The sequence below is a fragment of the Hyperolius riggenbachi genome, chromosome 5, assembly GCF_040937935.1.
Source record: "Hyperolius riggenbachi isolate aHypRig1 chromosome 5, aHypRig1.pri, whole genome shotgun sequence".
NCBI classification, from domain to species: Eukaryota; Metazoa; Chordata; class Amphibia; order Anura; family Hyperoliidae; genus Hyperolius; species Hyperolius riggenbachi.
Window position 1 is genome coordinate 20,124,186 of NC_090650.1, and position 16,840 is coordinate 20,141,025.

General features: G+C 44.2%; 1 protein-coding gene across 1 annotated transcript in view; it reads left to right on the forward strand.

Moving 5' to 3' along the window:
- LOC137519548 (uncharacterized) overlaps positions 1 to 15,540 on the forward strand; it is a 36,751-nt gene extending 21,211 nt beyond the window's left edge. Inside the window, exons 6-7 of the mRNA XM_068238526.1 lie at positions 1,677 to 1,857; positions 14,959 to 15,540. Coding sequence (XP_068094627.1) covers positions 1,677 to 1,857; positions 14,959 to 15,185 — 408 coding nt within the window. The 3' untranslated portion in view covers positions 15,186 to 15,540. The remainder of the gene's footprint in view (positions 1 to 1,676; positions 1,858 to 14,958) is intronic.
- Positions 15,541 to 16,840: the final 1,300 nt, after the last annotated feature.

Genomic DNA, 16,840 nt, shown 5'->3' on the forward strand with positions numbered 1-16,840 from the left:
TCCTCCGATGTCCTACCTAGTTACAGCGTCCTCCCTAGTTACAGCGTCCTCCCCGACGTCCTTCCTAGTTACAGCGTCCTCCACCGACGTCCTGCCTAGTTACAGTGCCTCTGACATCACGCGCACACGTGCGCCGCTAATCAACCAGCAGAGGGCACTGTAACTAGGAAGTACGTCAGAGGAAGATACTGTAACTAGGGAGGATGTCGGGGGAGGACGCTGTAACTAGGGAGGACGTCGGGGAGGACGCTGTAACTAGTTAGGACGCCGTAACTAGGAAGGATGGCGGCAGCAACACATGTATACAGCAAGGCTGCAGTCTATATGATGACTGCTGCGAAGAGTAGAGCGGGGAGCTGGGGCTCTGAAGACCTTCAAAAAGGATGACAGGATGTCCTGGGATGAAGAGACAAGGAGATTGCAGCTGAAGAGGAGCGCAGCAGCTGGGACCCTGAAGACCTGCATCCTGAATGACGGACACCCTCTGATGAAGAAAGCCAGATGGGGGAGGAGAGGGTCGTGGCGACAGGATCAGGTGAGATGTTTAATCAGGGTTTAGCCACTGTAGTGTATTTGGTAGTGGCAGAAGGGGTTGGTTAGTGTAGTGTGTGGTTACAGCAGCAGGGGTTAGTTAGTGAAGTGTAGTGTAGTGGGGGCAGCAGGTGTTAGTGAAGTGTAGTGTGGTGTAGATGGGCAGTTTAGCTAAGATAGTGACAGTTTAGGGAGAAAGGGTCCATAAGACGCCCCTGCACCATAGACGCACCTAGGATTAGTTTATTTTATTTTCTCTGATTTTTGCCCCCTAAACCTAGGTGCGTCTTATATGCCGGAGCGTCTTATATTCCGAAAAATACGGTAATTACCATAAAATTGGGTATTCTGAATAATTTACTGCATTCTACTATATGTAATTACAGGGCCTCTTTAAAGGACAACTGAAATGAGAAGAATATGGCGAGCGCTGTAATAACAGCACAGGAGATTTGGGTGCAGCCGGCGCCACCATAGGCCCTAATCGGAATTGCAGCTATAGCGGCGCACAGGGAGTAACTTCAGCGCTGTCAGAAGACGAAGCTGAAGTTACTTTTAAAACATAATAATTCGGCCACCAGCAATAGCTGGAAGATGAATTATATCATTCCCCACCATCCACGTGGACCTGGAGGGGGATTAGTATTTATCGCCGCCGGGAGTTGTGCAGCAGCAAGATAAGCCATATATCTGCTGTAACCTGTGCCCAAGTCTCCCGGATGCAAGATCTCAGGGACGCTTTTATGGAGGCTGCCAAATTTACTTCCTTTTAAACAATGCAGATTGCCTGGCAGCCCTGCTGATCTATTCGGCTTCAGTAGTGTCTGAATCACATCAGAAACAAGCATGCAGCTAATCTTGTCAGATCTGACAATACTGTCGGAAACACCTGATCTGCTGCATGCTTGTTCCAGGTCTAGGTAAAAATATTAGAGGCAAAGGATCAACAGGACAGCCATGCAACTGGTATTGCTTAAAAGGAAATAAATATGGCAGCCTCCATATACCTCTCTTTACCGTTGTCCTATAAGTTTCCTATAAAAGTAGACAAATGTCCTGTTAGAGGTACTCCAGGCCTGCAGTGGAGCCTCTGCTGGACATATGTGGATTCTTGTTCATGTTTGATACTCGTGTCTCCACAACAGGCCGTCTCTCTGCTGAAGATCATGGAGAGGATCTGCGGGGATAGTCTGCATATCAATATCAGCCTGGCACTAGAGCACCACCTGGAGGCCATCCACCTGACTCGCGCACGGCGCAAAGATGAGATCGTGAACGCAGCCAATCGCCAGAAGCAAGGAGTTCCTCGCTACAATAATGAGAGAGGTACGCCTTCCATCCATCTCTGTATTATTCCATTGAGTATACCAACCAAAGTGGAAGTATTGGGCTAAGGGGCATGTTAAACCTGTGTCTTACTTTTATGGCTGTCTTGTGTCCTCTTGGAGACGGTTTCCTCTTGACTTCCTGTTGTACCCTGTAGGATGGCCTGGGGAAGCGAGGGAATCTCTGTAATGTGGATACATGTAGGTAGAAAAGACAAAGTGTTGTAAAAGGAATACCCTATAATTGCTAGCTTCAGGGATCTAGTCCCCAACGTCAGGCATATTTCCAGATGTTAGCTGCAATAAAACACTGTGTACAGGTAAATAGTAAACACAAGGAAGGCAGTTCTACTGGTTACTATTTAGCAGTTAGGTGTCAGTTAAAGAGAACCTGTACTGAGTAAAAATATTTAAAATAAACACATGAGGTAACTTCAAATGAACATTACAGAGTTACCTTGCCATCAGTTCCTCTCAGAAGCTCACCATTTTCTTCTGACAATAATCCCATCTAGTTCTGACAATATTTTGTCAGATCTGAAATATATCAGTTGTTGCTGTCAGTTATAGCTGAGAGGAAAACTGATGTACCAGGTAATGTCCATGTTTCCCTATGGCTCAAGTGGGCGATGTTACAGTTTAACTGTGTGCTGACCAGAAAGCTGTTATGGGTAATGGCTATTTTTAAAATGGAGGACGTAAAATTCCCTTGATCATAGTGAACAAATCAAATAGGACGCGGGACAGGAGAAAGACACTGAGGAGTAGACTACATGGAAGGTAAGTATGACTTGTGTATGCTTATTTTGACTTTTATTTTCAGTGCAAGCAGTAGGCCGGAGCCAGTGAGCTCATGGACGTATACTAGGAACAAGGAGTCCAGCAGGCTAAAGGCCATAAAGTCAAGTCTATTATGTTAAAGGGGGAACTTCATCCTAAACAAAAATACTGTCATTAAGTTACATTAGTTATGTTAATTAGAATAGATAGGTAATATAATCTCTTACCCACCCTGTTTTAAAAGAACAGACAAATGTTTGTGATTCATGGGGGCAGCCATCTTTGTCATGGGGGCAGCCATCTTTTTGGTTGTAAGGAGGTGACAAGAAGCAGGAGACACAGTTCCAACTGTCCTGTGTCCTGATCACCCCTCCCAGCTGCACACGCTAGGCTTCAAATGTCAAATTCAAAATGTAAAAAAAAAAAAAAAATTGCACCAAAAGAGCAGAAAGAGAACAACATTAGAAATCCCATCATGCTTTGCACAGCATCAGGGGGGAAATGCCCGGGCAGTTTTCTTCTGTGCAGCTAAAAATGAGGCTTGTATAAGAGAGACAAAGTTCTGATGCTGTGAAACTGTTAAAGAAACACCAAGCCTTTTCAGTGCTACCGAGTCGATGTTTAGTCTGGAAGTTCACTTTAACCACTTAAGGACCAAGGTGATAGAGATCTACGCCCTGTTTTGATGGGCTCCTAGTTGGCAGGGCGTAGATCTCTATCATTGGCGCCGCCGCTCCCCGCCGCGATAGTCTGCATGGAATCCGGAGCTCTTAGCTGTCTTATGACAGCTAAGGCTTCCGGGTATCGGCAGGAGCCGTCACTGATTGGCTCCCTGCCGTGTGATCGCTGTGAGCCAATCACAGCGATCACCCTCCGAAAGGCAACATAGTTGCCGTTCCGCCTCCCTCTCCGCCTCCCTCTCCCTGTCACTGTGAGGATCTTTTGTGACAGGGAGAGACGCACAGCCTGCAGCCGTGACAGGCTGTGCGATTTTAACAAAAATAACAGTTTAGATACATTTATTTATCCCGATCTCCCCCCCATTCATCCCTTGATCCCCTCCCAACCACCCATATATATATATATTTACTGGATTGTGATTTTAGTTATATATATATATATATATTTACTGGATTGTGATTTTAGTTATATATATATATATTTACTGGATTGTGATTTTATTTACTGTGCTTTACTGCAGTTAGATAGGGGTTAGTATAATAGGCAGGGTATATAGTGTTTAGGGTATAGTGTAGGGTATTTAGGGTTTAGTATATAGTTTAGTATATAGAGTAGGGTATATAGGGCTTAGTTTATAGTGTAGGGTATATAGGGATTAGTATATAGAGTAGGGTATATAGGGGTTAGTATATAGTGTAGGGTGTATAGGGTTTAGTATATAGGGGTTAGTATATAGTGTAGGGTGTATATATAGACTTTAGTATATAGCGTAGGATATAAAGGGTTTAGTATATAGTGTCGGGTATATCGTGTAGGGTAAATCGGGTTTAGTGTACAGTGTAGGGTATATAGGGCTGTATATCAGTAGTGTAAAGGGTGGCATATAGGTTCAGAGTTTATACGCTTACGTATATAGTGTCAGTGTGGGGTCTGATATTGTCTGTGCATATACAGGCTTGTTAGGGTATATTGCGTCCTTTATATTGTGTCCTGTATATTGTGTTCTGCACTATATACGTGATGGCGAAGAGATCTTTTACTGCTCAGCAGATTGTAGATCTGATCTGCCAGTCTGGGGAATCCAGTGAGGAATTAGACTCTGAAGAATCAGAGCCTGAAGATTCAGACTCAGAGTTTGAGCCAATCCCTGACAGTGACACCCTACCAAGTGAATCAGACGTGGAGGAGACTGAGAGTTCTGAGACAGCCATGCCAGAGCAGCCAAGCACTAGTCAGCTGCAGGAAGAGAGTGTCGCAACACCCAGACAGAGACGCCGCAGGCAACAGAGCGCTTCTACTAAACGTCGCCGCACTGATGTACCGGAGGAATTGCTTCACCCCGTGTGGTCGCCTGCCAACCTAGAAGCACCCTCAATTCCTCCTTTCACAGGCCATGCTGGAATTAAAGTGGAAACGGCTAACCTCTCCCCAATTAAATTTATGGAACTCATAATCACTGATGAGCTCCTCGGCTCTATTGCTGAGCAAACAAACTTATACGCTCAGCAACACATTGCTGAGAAACCACAATCCAGCTATGCGAGGCCTAAGAACTGGTGGCCCACTACAGTGGAGGAAATAAAAACATTTTTAGGCCTCACAATAAACATGGGCATTACCAAAAAACCAGACCTAAAACGGTATTGGTCGAAAAGACCAATTCAACATATGGGGATTTTTTCGCAAACAATGTCGAGGACACGTTATTTGACCATCTTGCGCTTCCTCCATTTCAGTGACAATTCCCAGTACCAAACCGGAGAAGATCCAAATATTGATCCCCTATACAAAATTCGGCCCCTAATTGACTACCTATCGCAAAATTTTTCAGAGGTATACGTGCCAGAAAAAAATATAAGTATTGACGAGTCCCTGGTACACTTCACTGGTCGACTTAGGATAAAGCAATACATCCCTTCCAAGCGTGCCAGATATGGCATAAAAATGTATAAGCTTTGTGAAAGCAGCACTGGTTTTACATGCGCTTTCCGAGTGTACGAGGGAAAAGACAGCCAGCTGGATCCACCTGGGTGCCCACCTTATATGGGCACAAATGGTAAAGTTGTCTGGGATCTGATTCACCCTCTCCTGAACAAAGGATACAACCTGTACCTAGACAACTATTACACCAGCATCCCACTATTCAAACATTTAGTGAGAGAGAACACGCCAGCTTGCGGTACCATCAGATCCAACCGCAAAGGCTTCCCTCAGAGCCTTGTCAACAAGCGCCTCAAACCTGATGAATCTGAGGGTCTCCGCAGTGAAGAGATGCTGGCTCTGAAGTACAGGGAAAAAAGGGACGTATATATGCTTTTTAACCTTACATACTCCTGAAAGCATAACACCCAGGACTGGAGCACAAGAGAAACCTAAATGTGTTCATGAGTACAGCCAATATATGGGTGGTGTAGACCGCAATGACGCGGCAATGAAGCCGTACCTGGCCGCACGCAAAACCAGATATTGGTATAAAAAATTAGGCTTATACTTGCTGCAGTTGGGAATTTACAACAGCTTTATACTATACAAAATGTCAAAAAACCCTCTCAGCAATTTAGAATTACAGGAGGAAATAGCTGAATCTCTCATTTCCAAAGCTGCAACTCACCCTGGCAGAAGATTTGATTCAGTCGAGAGACTTTCTGGATATCATGTTCCAGAAATTATACCACAGACGGGGAAAAAGCAATACCCCCAGAAAAAGTGTAGGGTCTGCACTAAACAAAAAATAAGGACGGATACACGATACCATTGCCCCGAATGTCCCGAAAAACCAGGACTTTGTTTAAAAGACTGTTTCAAAGTGTACCACACCTGCCTAAATTTTTAACTTGGATTGTCCTTCAAATTTATGGTACACAAAGCGCCAGTAGCCACACATAGGCGATATAATTTTATTCAGAAGGAGCAACTGAATCCCCCCGCCCCCCAAAAATTGCTACATTTATTTTTTCTTCCCAAACATTCCATTCAAATTGAAGTATTGTAGGCATTCACCCCACAAATGATTCAGTAATTCCTTCTGAATAAAACGATACCACATATGCGTGGCTAGACTATTGCTTTAGTCCAAAGCTGTGCTGAGAAGAAGTTGTCAATTATTGAACCTTCAAAGACCATAAATCACACGTTTGCAATTTCCAGCACAGCCCGCTTTCAATTAAGTCTGAGGTAAAAAGTCCGTCAAATTCCCACCAAAATGACCCCATTTTGTAAACTAGACCCCCTGAAGTATCCATCCGTGGGGGCATTGATGATTTTGACAGCACATATTATTGGTGGAAATTGATGGAATGTATAAGGACAAAAAGAAAAATTCATTTATTTTATTCAATTTCCACCAATAATCTGTGCAGTCAAAATCATCAATGCCCCCATCGATGAATACCTCAGGGGGTCTATTTTACAGAATTTGACAGACTCTTTACCTCAGACTTCATCAAAAGCAGGCTGTGCTGGAAAATGCAAGCGTGTGATTTATGGTCTTTGAAAGTTTAATAATTGACAACTTCTTCTAAGCACTGTATTGGACTAAAGCAATAGTCTAGCCACACATATTTGGTATCGTTTTATTCAGAAGGAATTACTGAATCATTTGTGGGGTGAATTTCTACAATACTTCAAAGCATGTCTGTCAAAAAACAGAAAAAACTGACATGTCTGAATAAAAAAATGATTTTTTCTTTTTGTCGTTATACATTCCATCAATTTCCACCAATAATCTGTGCAGTCAAAATCACCAATGCCCCCATCGATGGATACCTCAGGAGGTCTAGTTTACAGAATGGGGTCATTTTGGTGGGAATGTTACTATTTCAGTGACTTAGTGCTTCAGAGAAGTGATGTACAACGCTGAAAACAAGTAGATTTTGTACACTGAAAAGCAAAATTACACTAATAGTTTTCATTTTTTTTGTACATCTATATTAGAAACATATGGCAGAATACATTTTGAAAATAATTTATGTTTTAATTCAAGATATATACATATTTTTGGTTGAAAATTTCAGACAATATACATTTTTTTACTTTTTTTTTTAGCATAAATTCTCTTAAAAAACATATAAAATTCCATTGTCAATATAATTAAGTGGTATAGATAAAAAGCCCTATTTGTTCTGAAAAAAACAATATCACATTTGTTTGGATAGACCAAAAATTTACTGAAATATCTAAACTCAAACAAAGCATGTCAAAACCAGAAAAAACGCTCTGGTCCTTAAGGCCATTTTATATGTTGGTCCTTAAGTGGTTAAATAAAGTGTAATGAAACTCATTTGTCAATTTAACCCTTCAAGAGAATCTGTACTCTAAAATTCTTACAATAAAAAGCATACCATTCTATTCATTATGTTCTCCTGGGCCCCTCTGTGCTGTTTCTGCCACTCCCCACCGCGATCCTGGCTTTTAATCGCCAGTTTTAGGCAGTGTTTACAAACAAAAAAAACATGGTCGCTAACCAGGAAGTGATGTTTGTATATATCTCATGTTAGGCCTGGTGCACACCAAAACCAGCTAGCAGATCCGCAAAATGCTAGCAGATTTTGAAACGCTTTTTCTTTTTTTTCTGTAGCGTTTCAGCTAGCGTTTTGCGGTTTTGTGTAGCGGTTTTGGTGTAGTAGATTTCATATATTGTTACAGTAAAGCTGTTACTGAACAGCTTCTGTAACAAAACCGCCTGGCAAACCGCTCTGAACAGGCGTTTTTCAGAGCGGTTTGCGTTTTTCCTATACTTAACATTGAGGCAGAAACGCATCCGCAATCCAAAAAATGCCTCACCCCGGGAGTATGCGTTTCTGCAAAACGCCTCCCGCTCTGGTGTGAACCACCTCATTGAGATACATTGACCAAGCGTATCCGCAGCCGCAAGCGGCTGCAGAAACGCTGAAAAATCCGCTCGGTGTGCACCAGCCCTTAGAGTATACTACAAGTTTTTATTAAATAGAAAATTATCTGTGCTTCACAGATAATTCTCACAGTTCTCAGCATGAGACAGGCAGCTCCCTTCCCCCTCAGAGAGCTCTGTCTGTGAGTAGTAAACAAAGCACACAGAGCCTGCAGGGGGCGTGCATAACTTCTCCCTATCACAGCAGAAGCAGCACATTCCTCTCTGGCTCGACAAAGCTTGACAAAGAGAAGATAAGATATATTACAGAGATAGTGCAACTGGAAAAGGCTGCAGTGAGCCAGAGCACATTAGAACAGGTATAAGTACTTAACAAGTTGTATGCAAGCTGTTACAGGAAACCAACATCCTCCAGTGGTAGACAGGTCATGTGTATGCTAGGTGTGTATTTTATCCCACAAGTGGGGCTTGCACTCTCTTGCAGGAAGGCACTTATCTGTTTTTAAGTAGCGCTGTTCATTTCTTTGCTATGTACTAATTTAATTCATTTTTGGTCAGCTGCTCCCACTTAGCAGCCTTGCTTTTGGTGTATATGCAGAGCTTCTGTTTGGGTTCAAGGTGCGTTTGCAGTTTCTGGGGGGGCTCAGCGCACCTCTGATTGTAGGCCATTCGGAGGCGGCCTGGTGATGCGCTGATCCACCTTTTGTGCAATTTTCAATTTTCGATTTTATTTGGTAGCGCAACCGGGCTATGCATATGCATAGGTTAGGATTTAGTTAGTGTTAGGTCCCCTCCCATAGGGGGATGACTTCTCTGCAGTGGGAGGGACAAGTACTTAATAGGTTGCATGCAAGCTGTTACAGGAAACCAACATCCTCCAGTGGTAGACAGGTCATGTGTATGCTAGGTGTGTATTTTATCCCACAAGTGGGGCTTGCACTCTCTTGCAGGTAGGCACTTATCTGTTTTCAAGTAGCGCTGTTCATTTCTTTGCTATGTAGGTATAAGAACTTATAGGATACAAGAAATCAAGCTGAAAATTGTTACAGAGTCTTTTTCAGTTTCATGACACCTTTACTTGGCTTCGTGATCTTCAGAAACCTGCCGGACCTCAGATATACCTGCACGAGCTCACTGGCTCCAGCCTGCTGATCACCTGACACCTAATTGTTAAAGGGAACCTGAGATCGCCCCAAAGCATTTATTTATACTTTACCTGGGGCTTCCTCCAGCCCCATGGGGGTCTGTGGCCTCCCTCACTGTCCTCTCCAGACCCTCCGTTTACTAGATATCCCTGCTGGTGATCCCTTTGGCCGTGCTCTTCTGTGCATGCGCCACCTGGCCGCACGCACACCCCGTCACGCTCCTGTGCCTAGGAATGCATGGGCAGTTGTATTGCTCAGGTGCAGAACGCTCCCAGGCACAGGAGCACGGCCGGGGCCCGCATGGCCTAGCCGTGCATGTGCAGATGCCCACGACTGACCGGATTACCGACAAGGATATCTAGTGGACGGCGAGGGAGGCCACAGACCTCATGGGGCAGGAGGAAGCCCCAGTATAACTAAGGCACAGCGTACCATCTTGGGTACACTTTAACCACTTAATGACAAGCTGAAAAATGTCCTGCTAGAGCCTCTTAATGGCTCCAGGATGTTTTTATAAGTCAGACAGTACTGCTGCCGCTGTGTGCGTGCGCGTGTGCGCTCCCGCGTGTGCACGTGTATTCCCGTGCACGTGAAAATAGTGAGAGAAAAAAAACACCCAAGAAAAAATACACCTTTATTTCCAAATAATATATTGTCACCATGCTTTGTACTAGGGACATAATTAAAATCTTGTGATAACCAGGACAAATGGGCAGATAAAATGTGTGGGTTTTATGCACAGTAGTAGTGTTTATATTAAAATTATAGGGGATGAAATTGGAGAAATTGTGTATTTTTTCATTGTTTTTCCCTTTAAAATGTATAGAAAATAAAGTAATTACTTAAAACAAATATCAACCCCAAAAAGCCCAATTGGTGGTGAAAAAAACAAGATATAGATCATTTCATTGTGATTAGTAGTGATTAAGCTATTGGCAAATGAAAGGGATGAGCACTGAAAGGTAAAAAAATCGCTCTTGTCCGTTAGGGTAAAAACCCCTTTGGGGTGAAGTGGTTAAAGATTAACTAATACAACTGTCATTTACATGATCAATTTGTCAGATCAGTGATAAGGTGGCCTTTTGGGATAAATGATCCAATTTTATGGCTATTCTATGAAAAAGATCAGTTGTACAGAGAAATCTGCATTTTTTTTAAATTAATTTGAGAAAACTGATTGAATTTCCTGTTTTTTGTTTGTTTGTTTTTTTCGATAAATTCGGAAGTGGTGGATTTTTCTGATGAATTGGAGTTTTCAACCATTTTTTTTTTCATAATTGGGGAAAAAATTAAAATACACATGCAGGGTAAGTTTGCCACACACTGTGTGATTGTAACATTTTGAAAAATCTGACCAATGTATACCGTATATACTCGCATACAAGCCGAATTTTTGACCCCCAAAATGGGGGTCAAAAGTTGGGGGGTCGGCTTGTATGCGAGTCTTCCCTGGTGGTCTAGTGGTGGGTGGGTGGGTGGTGGGTGGTCCGCGCCCCGCTCCCCCCTCCCCGCTCCCCCCCGGCCGCCGCTGCTGCTAATACCTGTTTAGGCAGCGGCCGCTTCCTAATCCGCGTTCCTCTTCTTAAGTGTCTTCTCAGAGTATCACAGCAGCGCGCCCGGCGCTGCTGCTGTGACGATGCAGGGGGCAGGAAAGAGCGGTTCCCTTGGCAACGGCGATACAGATCGCCGCTATAGGGAGCCGCGCTCTTTCCTGCAATCTACATCGTCACAGCAGCAGCGCCGGGCGCGCTGCTGTGATACTCTGAGAAGAAACTTAAGAAGAGGAACGCGGATTAGGAAGCGGCCGCTTCCTAAACAGGTAATAGCAGCAGCGGGGGGCGGGGGGGCGGAGCACTACCTACCTATGCTGGGCACTAAACTGGGCACTATACTGGCTAAACTGGGCACTATACTGGCTAAACTGGGCACTATACTAGCTAAACTGGGCACTATACTAGCTAAACTGGGCACTATACTGGCTAAACTGGGCACTATACTGGCTAAACTGGGCACTATACTGGCTAAACTGGGCACTATACTAGCTAAACTGGGCACTATACTGGCTAAACTGGGCACTTTACTAGCTAAACTGGGCACTATACTAGCTAAACTGGGCACTATACTAGCTAAACTGGGCACTATACTGGCTAAACTGGGCACTATACTGGCTAAACTGGGCACTATACTAGCTAAACTGGGCACTATACTGGCTAAACTTGGCACTATACTAACTAAACTGGGCACTATACTGGCTAAACTTGGCACTATACTAACTAAACTGGGCACTTTACTAGCCATACTGGGGCACTATACTAGCTAAACTGGGCACTATACTAGCTAAACTGAGGCACTACCTACCCATACTGGGCGCTATACTGGCTATACTGGGCACTATACTGGCAATACTGGGCACTTTACTAGCTATACTGGACACTACCTACCTATACTGGGCACTATACTAGCTATACTGGGACACACTGGGGGGCTGCACCAATCCAGCATTTCCTACCCCCGGCTTATATGGGGGTCAATCATTTTTCCCTGTTTTTTCAGGGAAAAGTTGGGGGGTTGGCTTATATGCGGGTCGGCTTATATGCGAGTATATACGGTAGGTGGCCACACAGACTACAATAAAATATCCAATTTTACACCAATTCGATAAAAATTATCAGTTGTCCAGAAATTTTTCTTTTCTTTATTGTTCAAGAAATCTGATTTGAATTAGTTTTTTTTTTTACGGGAGTAGAGGATTTTTCAGATCAAGCTTTATGAAAATTGAATGGCGTAAGGCCCGGTTCACATTAGCGTTCCAGGTCCGGCTTCCCCGGACCCGGAACGCTCCGTACACAGCGGATGGTGAATGGATACATTGTTAATCAATGTATCCATTCACACTCGTGCGCCGTCCGGATCCGATCCGGGAACGTAGCTCCGGGACGGTCCGGCTTTTTTTCCAACATGCGCTATTTTTCAGTCCGTCCCGGTGCGGCTGCGGACCCGGGCCGGATCCTGACCCTTTGCATGCGGCCATGCTGTGCAATGAGAAACGGATGTTTCCCATCACACTGGTAATAGGACCGGATGCTTCCAGCACCGGTCCTATGCCACTTGGGGGGCCCGGACTACACGCCGGTATCCCCCATGCTTGCAGTGCCTTTCTGGCACTGCAATGTATCTAGTTCCGGCTACTTTAGTGTAGCCGTAACTGATACATTCCGGAACCGCAACTTGTGCCACCTTGTGGCCACCGCAGAGACCCGTACGGTCTCTTTGCGGCCCCCGGAACCCCGGACACTTGCGGACTCGAACCGTAAGTGTGAATGGGGCCTAAGCGTATATTGTCAAATTCTTCATTTATTGACCCAAACAATTTTTTTCAGAGTTTTCAATAATTTTCATAATTGTGGAAAAATTGATTGATTTTCAAATGTTACAATCAGTCAGAAAAATTGTTATTCTTGAATGGAAAAGAAATTTAAAAAATTAATTTTTTTTTTTTATTTATAAGATTTTGAACCTACCATACACCATTCAATATTCAAAGCAATCAACCTGATTTTTCCAACACATCCTATCAGATTTTTTTTATCAAATAACGCAGGGTTCAGTTATCTTTTTGGCTCGGAGAGTCATAAACGCCACATATTTTAATTTATATTTCCGTGAGAGTCATACACTATGTTTCAAACTGGGACAGTGCGCATGCGCAGCAGAGGGCTCACGCCCCTGTTGCCATGGTGATATTTTAACAGTTGATCCGCCAGGCAGAGGAAGTGTCAGACACATCTTCAGCTACTCTTGGGTTTCAGCAACATCAGCAATTTCCCCGAGAGCCAGACAGGAGAAATACCGACTAACCGCTTGTACAATTAGCTAGCTGACTTGGGGGTTGATTCACTTTGTTGCGGGGATCTCGTCCTACAAAGTCACTTGACCTGACAGGATCCAGAGTGGGACAATTGAAGCAGCTGTTCATTTTGGGGGTAGCGTGAGTAAGTTAGTAGTGCATGCTACAGCAGTAGCGGGCCTACTTTGAAAATTTTACTTGTGCTGCCACACTAAGCTGCGCTGCTTGAGCGGTGTAGCTTAGCGAATCAACCCCTATTCTTGAATTGAACAGATATTTTAAAAAATTGTCTAGTGTGTGGCCACCTTAAAGGGGCCCATACACCTAACGATTTTCCCACCGATATACAGCAGATTCGATCACTGTGATCAAATCTTCTGTGAAATCGTTGCGCAAACGCTGACAGAACGATCGATTTCCATCTGAAATCAATCGTTCCCGTCGATTCCCGACAATCCAGCCATGCGGAAGATTTTGCTCGATCGTCGGCGGGTAGGGAGTGTGTCGATAGCGGCGTTCGAATGGCCGAGGACCGCCGCTAGCGGCAATACATTACCTGATCTGGTCGGCGCGTATCCCCGCTGTCACCACTGTCTTCTTCTCTGCGCTGGGCTCCTTGTCAGGCTGGCTTCACTGAACTTCCTGTCCCAGGCAGAAAGTTTAAACAGTAGAGCGCCCTCTACTGTTTAAACTTCCCCCGGACAGAAAGCTCAGTGAAGCCAGCCGGACTCGGAGCCCAGAGCGGAGAAGAGGGATTTGGGTTGGTTGTTTTAGTTACTGCAGTCCGCATGCAAGTCCATTTCACGTTGCGTTTGATCTCAGGCAGTGCAGCGCTTTTTGTGAAATAGAAAAAAAAAGTTTCAAGCCCCCACATTTTCAGAATTGAAGTAGATTTGCTAGGAATAGAAACCTATTGGGGCCCCCAAAACTGTAATTAGATGCAAAGTGGTGCTCGCAGTGATCCAGTTACATGAGGGCGCAGTATAATAAATGGCTCTGCAGCGGCTGGGGAAATTCATTGATCTGTTGGCCTTGTTGTTGTTGGTTAAACTCACTGCAGCCATTACTGTTGTGTAACGTGTAATATCCACTTTCCCATCAGCAAAGCTATTTATAGAGTAGCTGCCGCTATTTAAAGACAGTGCAGCTTCCTGCAGCATGAAGATATCGGAAACAAGGGAAAACGGAACTGCTGGGCAGTGAAATGTATATCAGCACATAGCGCTATAGCTTTGCGTTCAGCCTTTGTGCGCTCACTAAGCTTGTTGCAGCCACAAAGTTACTAAAGAACGAGACTGAGGAAGCGTTCAAACCTGTGACGTAACTATGTCTCCTGCCACAAGGGAGCCTGCGGCTACAGACTGTGAGCTCCTCTGAGGACAGTCAGTGACATGACTATGTACTCTGTATAGTGCTGCAGGAGATGTCAGTGCTATATAAATACATAATAATAATATGGTAGGACATTAGACTGACTATGGTAGGATTAGATTGTGAGCTCCTCTGGGGACAGTCAGTGACATGACTATGTATTCTGTAATGTGCTGCAGAAGATGTCAGTGCTATATAAATACATAATAATAATATGGTAGGACATTAGACTATGTCTATGGTAGGATTAGAGTGTGAGCTCCTCTGAGGACAGTCAGTGACATGACTATGTACTCTATAAAGTGCTGCCGAAGATGTCCAGGCTATATAGATACATAGCAATGATCATATTCTCTAGCTAAGTGGAATTTCAATATAAAATCAGCTATGCCTAGCATTGAATCACGTTCTTTTGTGCTGTTTCCACAGATGTCCTGGCTTTGGCAGCCGCCATGAAGGAGCTGGCGATCTCCACGCGGAAGGGGCGGACAGCCTTGTGGTGCGCGCTGCAGATGACGCTGTCCAAGTCCTCGTCTGGCATCACGGTGAAGCCGGAGGAGCTGGAGCGGGCCCTGCAGGAGCTGTGTCCCACCAAAAGCCCCAGCATGGAGGCCGAGGCCTGCTCCGAAGTCGGCTCTAGCGGGAGACCGCAGTAGAGAGAGCCACGCCCGCTGCCACGTCTGGCAATAAGTACCCTCCTCCGGCAGGGAAGGGGAGGCTGGCATTATTAACCCTCGCAAGTTACTCTGGATTATCTTGGCCGTCGAATGGCAGCTTTAATAATATCGATTTGTAACGTTTTTGTATATGCACCTTCTGCTGCATTTTTATTGTATTTTACTAGAGGAGAACCCTGATCAGTGTTTCTGTCATAAGGCGGCCTAGATCCGCCTCTCTTCCATTCTCGTGGGGTTACTTGAAAGTGTATGTGAACCCCAAGTTAAAAGAAAAATAATACAGCGGGTCTATTGCCGGCTAGAGAGCAGTGCAGGGCAGTGTTGTCGGCACTAGGACTGCTGTCAAGTGTTTTTGGGGGGTGGGAGGGGCTTTAGATGGGTTTTAAGTTCCAGTCTCTATTGGTCTTTCGAAAAGCATTACGTTTTGTGCCAAAGAGGTAGGTTTCTGTCTTACCTAAGTCTCTGTAATTCCGTTTTTTTCACTAAAATGGCTGAAGTTTTAATTTCCTCTCATGATGGTTGGGCTAAGTTTCGAACATAAGGGTGGTCCTTGTAAGTGTTGATGTAACACGTTAGCATCTTACTGTGACCTCAGCTCTCCCACGGGAGAAGGGGAGGAGCAGCAGATGAGAGTGGGGTTCCAGTGTCGGCTGTGTTTTGTTTTGTTTTTAAGATGTCCTAATGTGAAAAGAATATGGAGGTTGCTATGTATGTCTCTTCAACGCCTTAAAGGATACCCGAAGTGACATGTGACATGATGAGAAAGACATGTGTATGTACAGTGCCAAGCACACTAATAACTATACTGTGTTCCTTTTTTTCTTTCTCTGCCTAAAATAGTTAAATATCAGGTATGTAAGTGGCTGACTCAGTCCTGACTCAGACAGGAAGTGACTACAGTGTGACCCTCACTAATAAGAAATTCCCCTTTTTACCTCTTTCTTGCCCTCAGAAGCCATTTTCTGCTAGGAAAGTGTTTTATAGATGGAATTTCTTATCAGTGAGGGTCACACTGTAGTCACTTCCTGTCTGAGTCAGGACTGAGTCAGCCACTTACATACCTGATATTTAAAGCTTTCATGCAGAGAAAGAAAAAAAGGAACACAGCATAGTTATTTGTGTGCTAGGCACTGTACATACACATGTCTATCTCATCATGTCACATGTCACTTCAGGTATCCTTTAACAGCAGCAGCAAATAAACCTTCCTTAGCAATCTTTCAGTGCAAATTAGAGGCAATGGAAAATGGGATTGCGTAATTGATTTCAGTGGCTAGATGGATTGTTTTATTTAATTTGGTATTATACTCTTAATTTCATCGATGGTCTAAAGCATTAAACACCGCATTAAATGAACTGCTTAAAACCATATAACTATTTTTGAAGATACTAGAAGTGTTAAACCACAAACTTTTTACCTCATTTAGTTGCTAATTGATAAGTTTGCCATTGCCAGCCAGCATTATCAGATTGTTTTGGGAGTGTAATAAACCATGTAAGCAAGGTAGAAAAGTTTGGGCAAGTCCACACTCGGCGCTTTGCCCGAGAGCGCCTCCGTGATCACGATTTGCGGGCAAAATCTTGCAATTCAGCGTGATTTGCGCTTGTGATTCCCGTTCAATAGAACAAGAAAC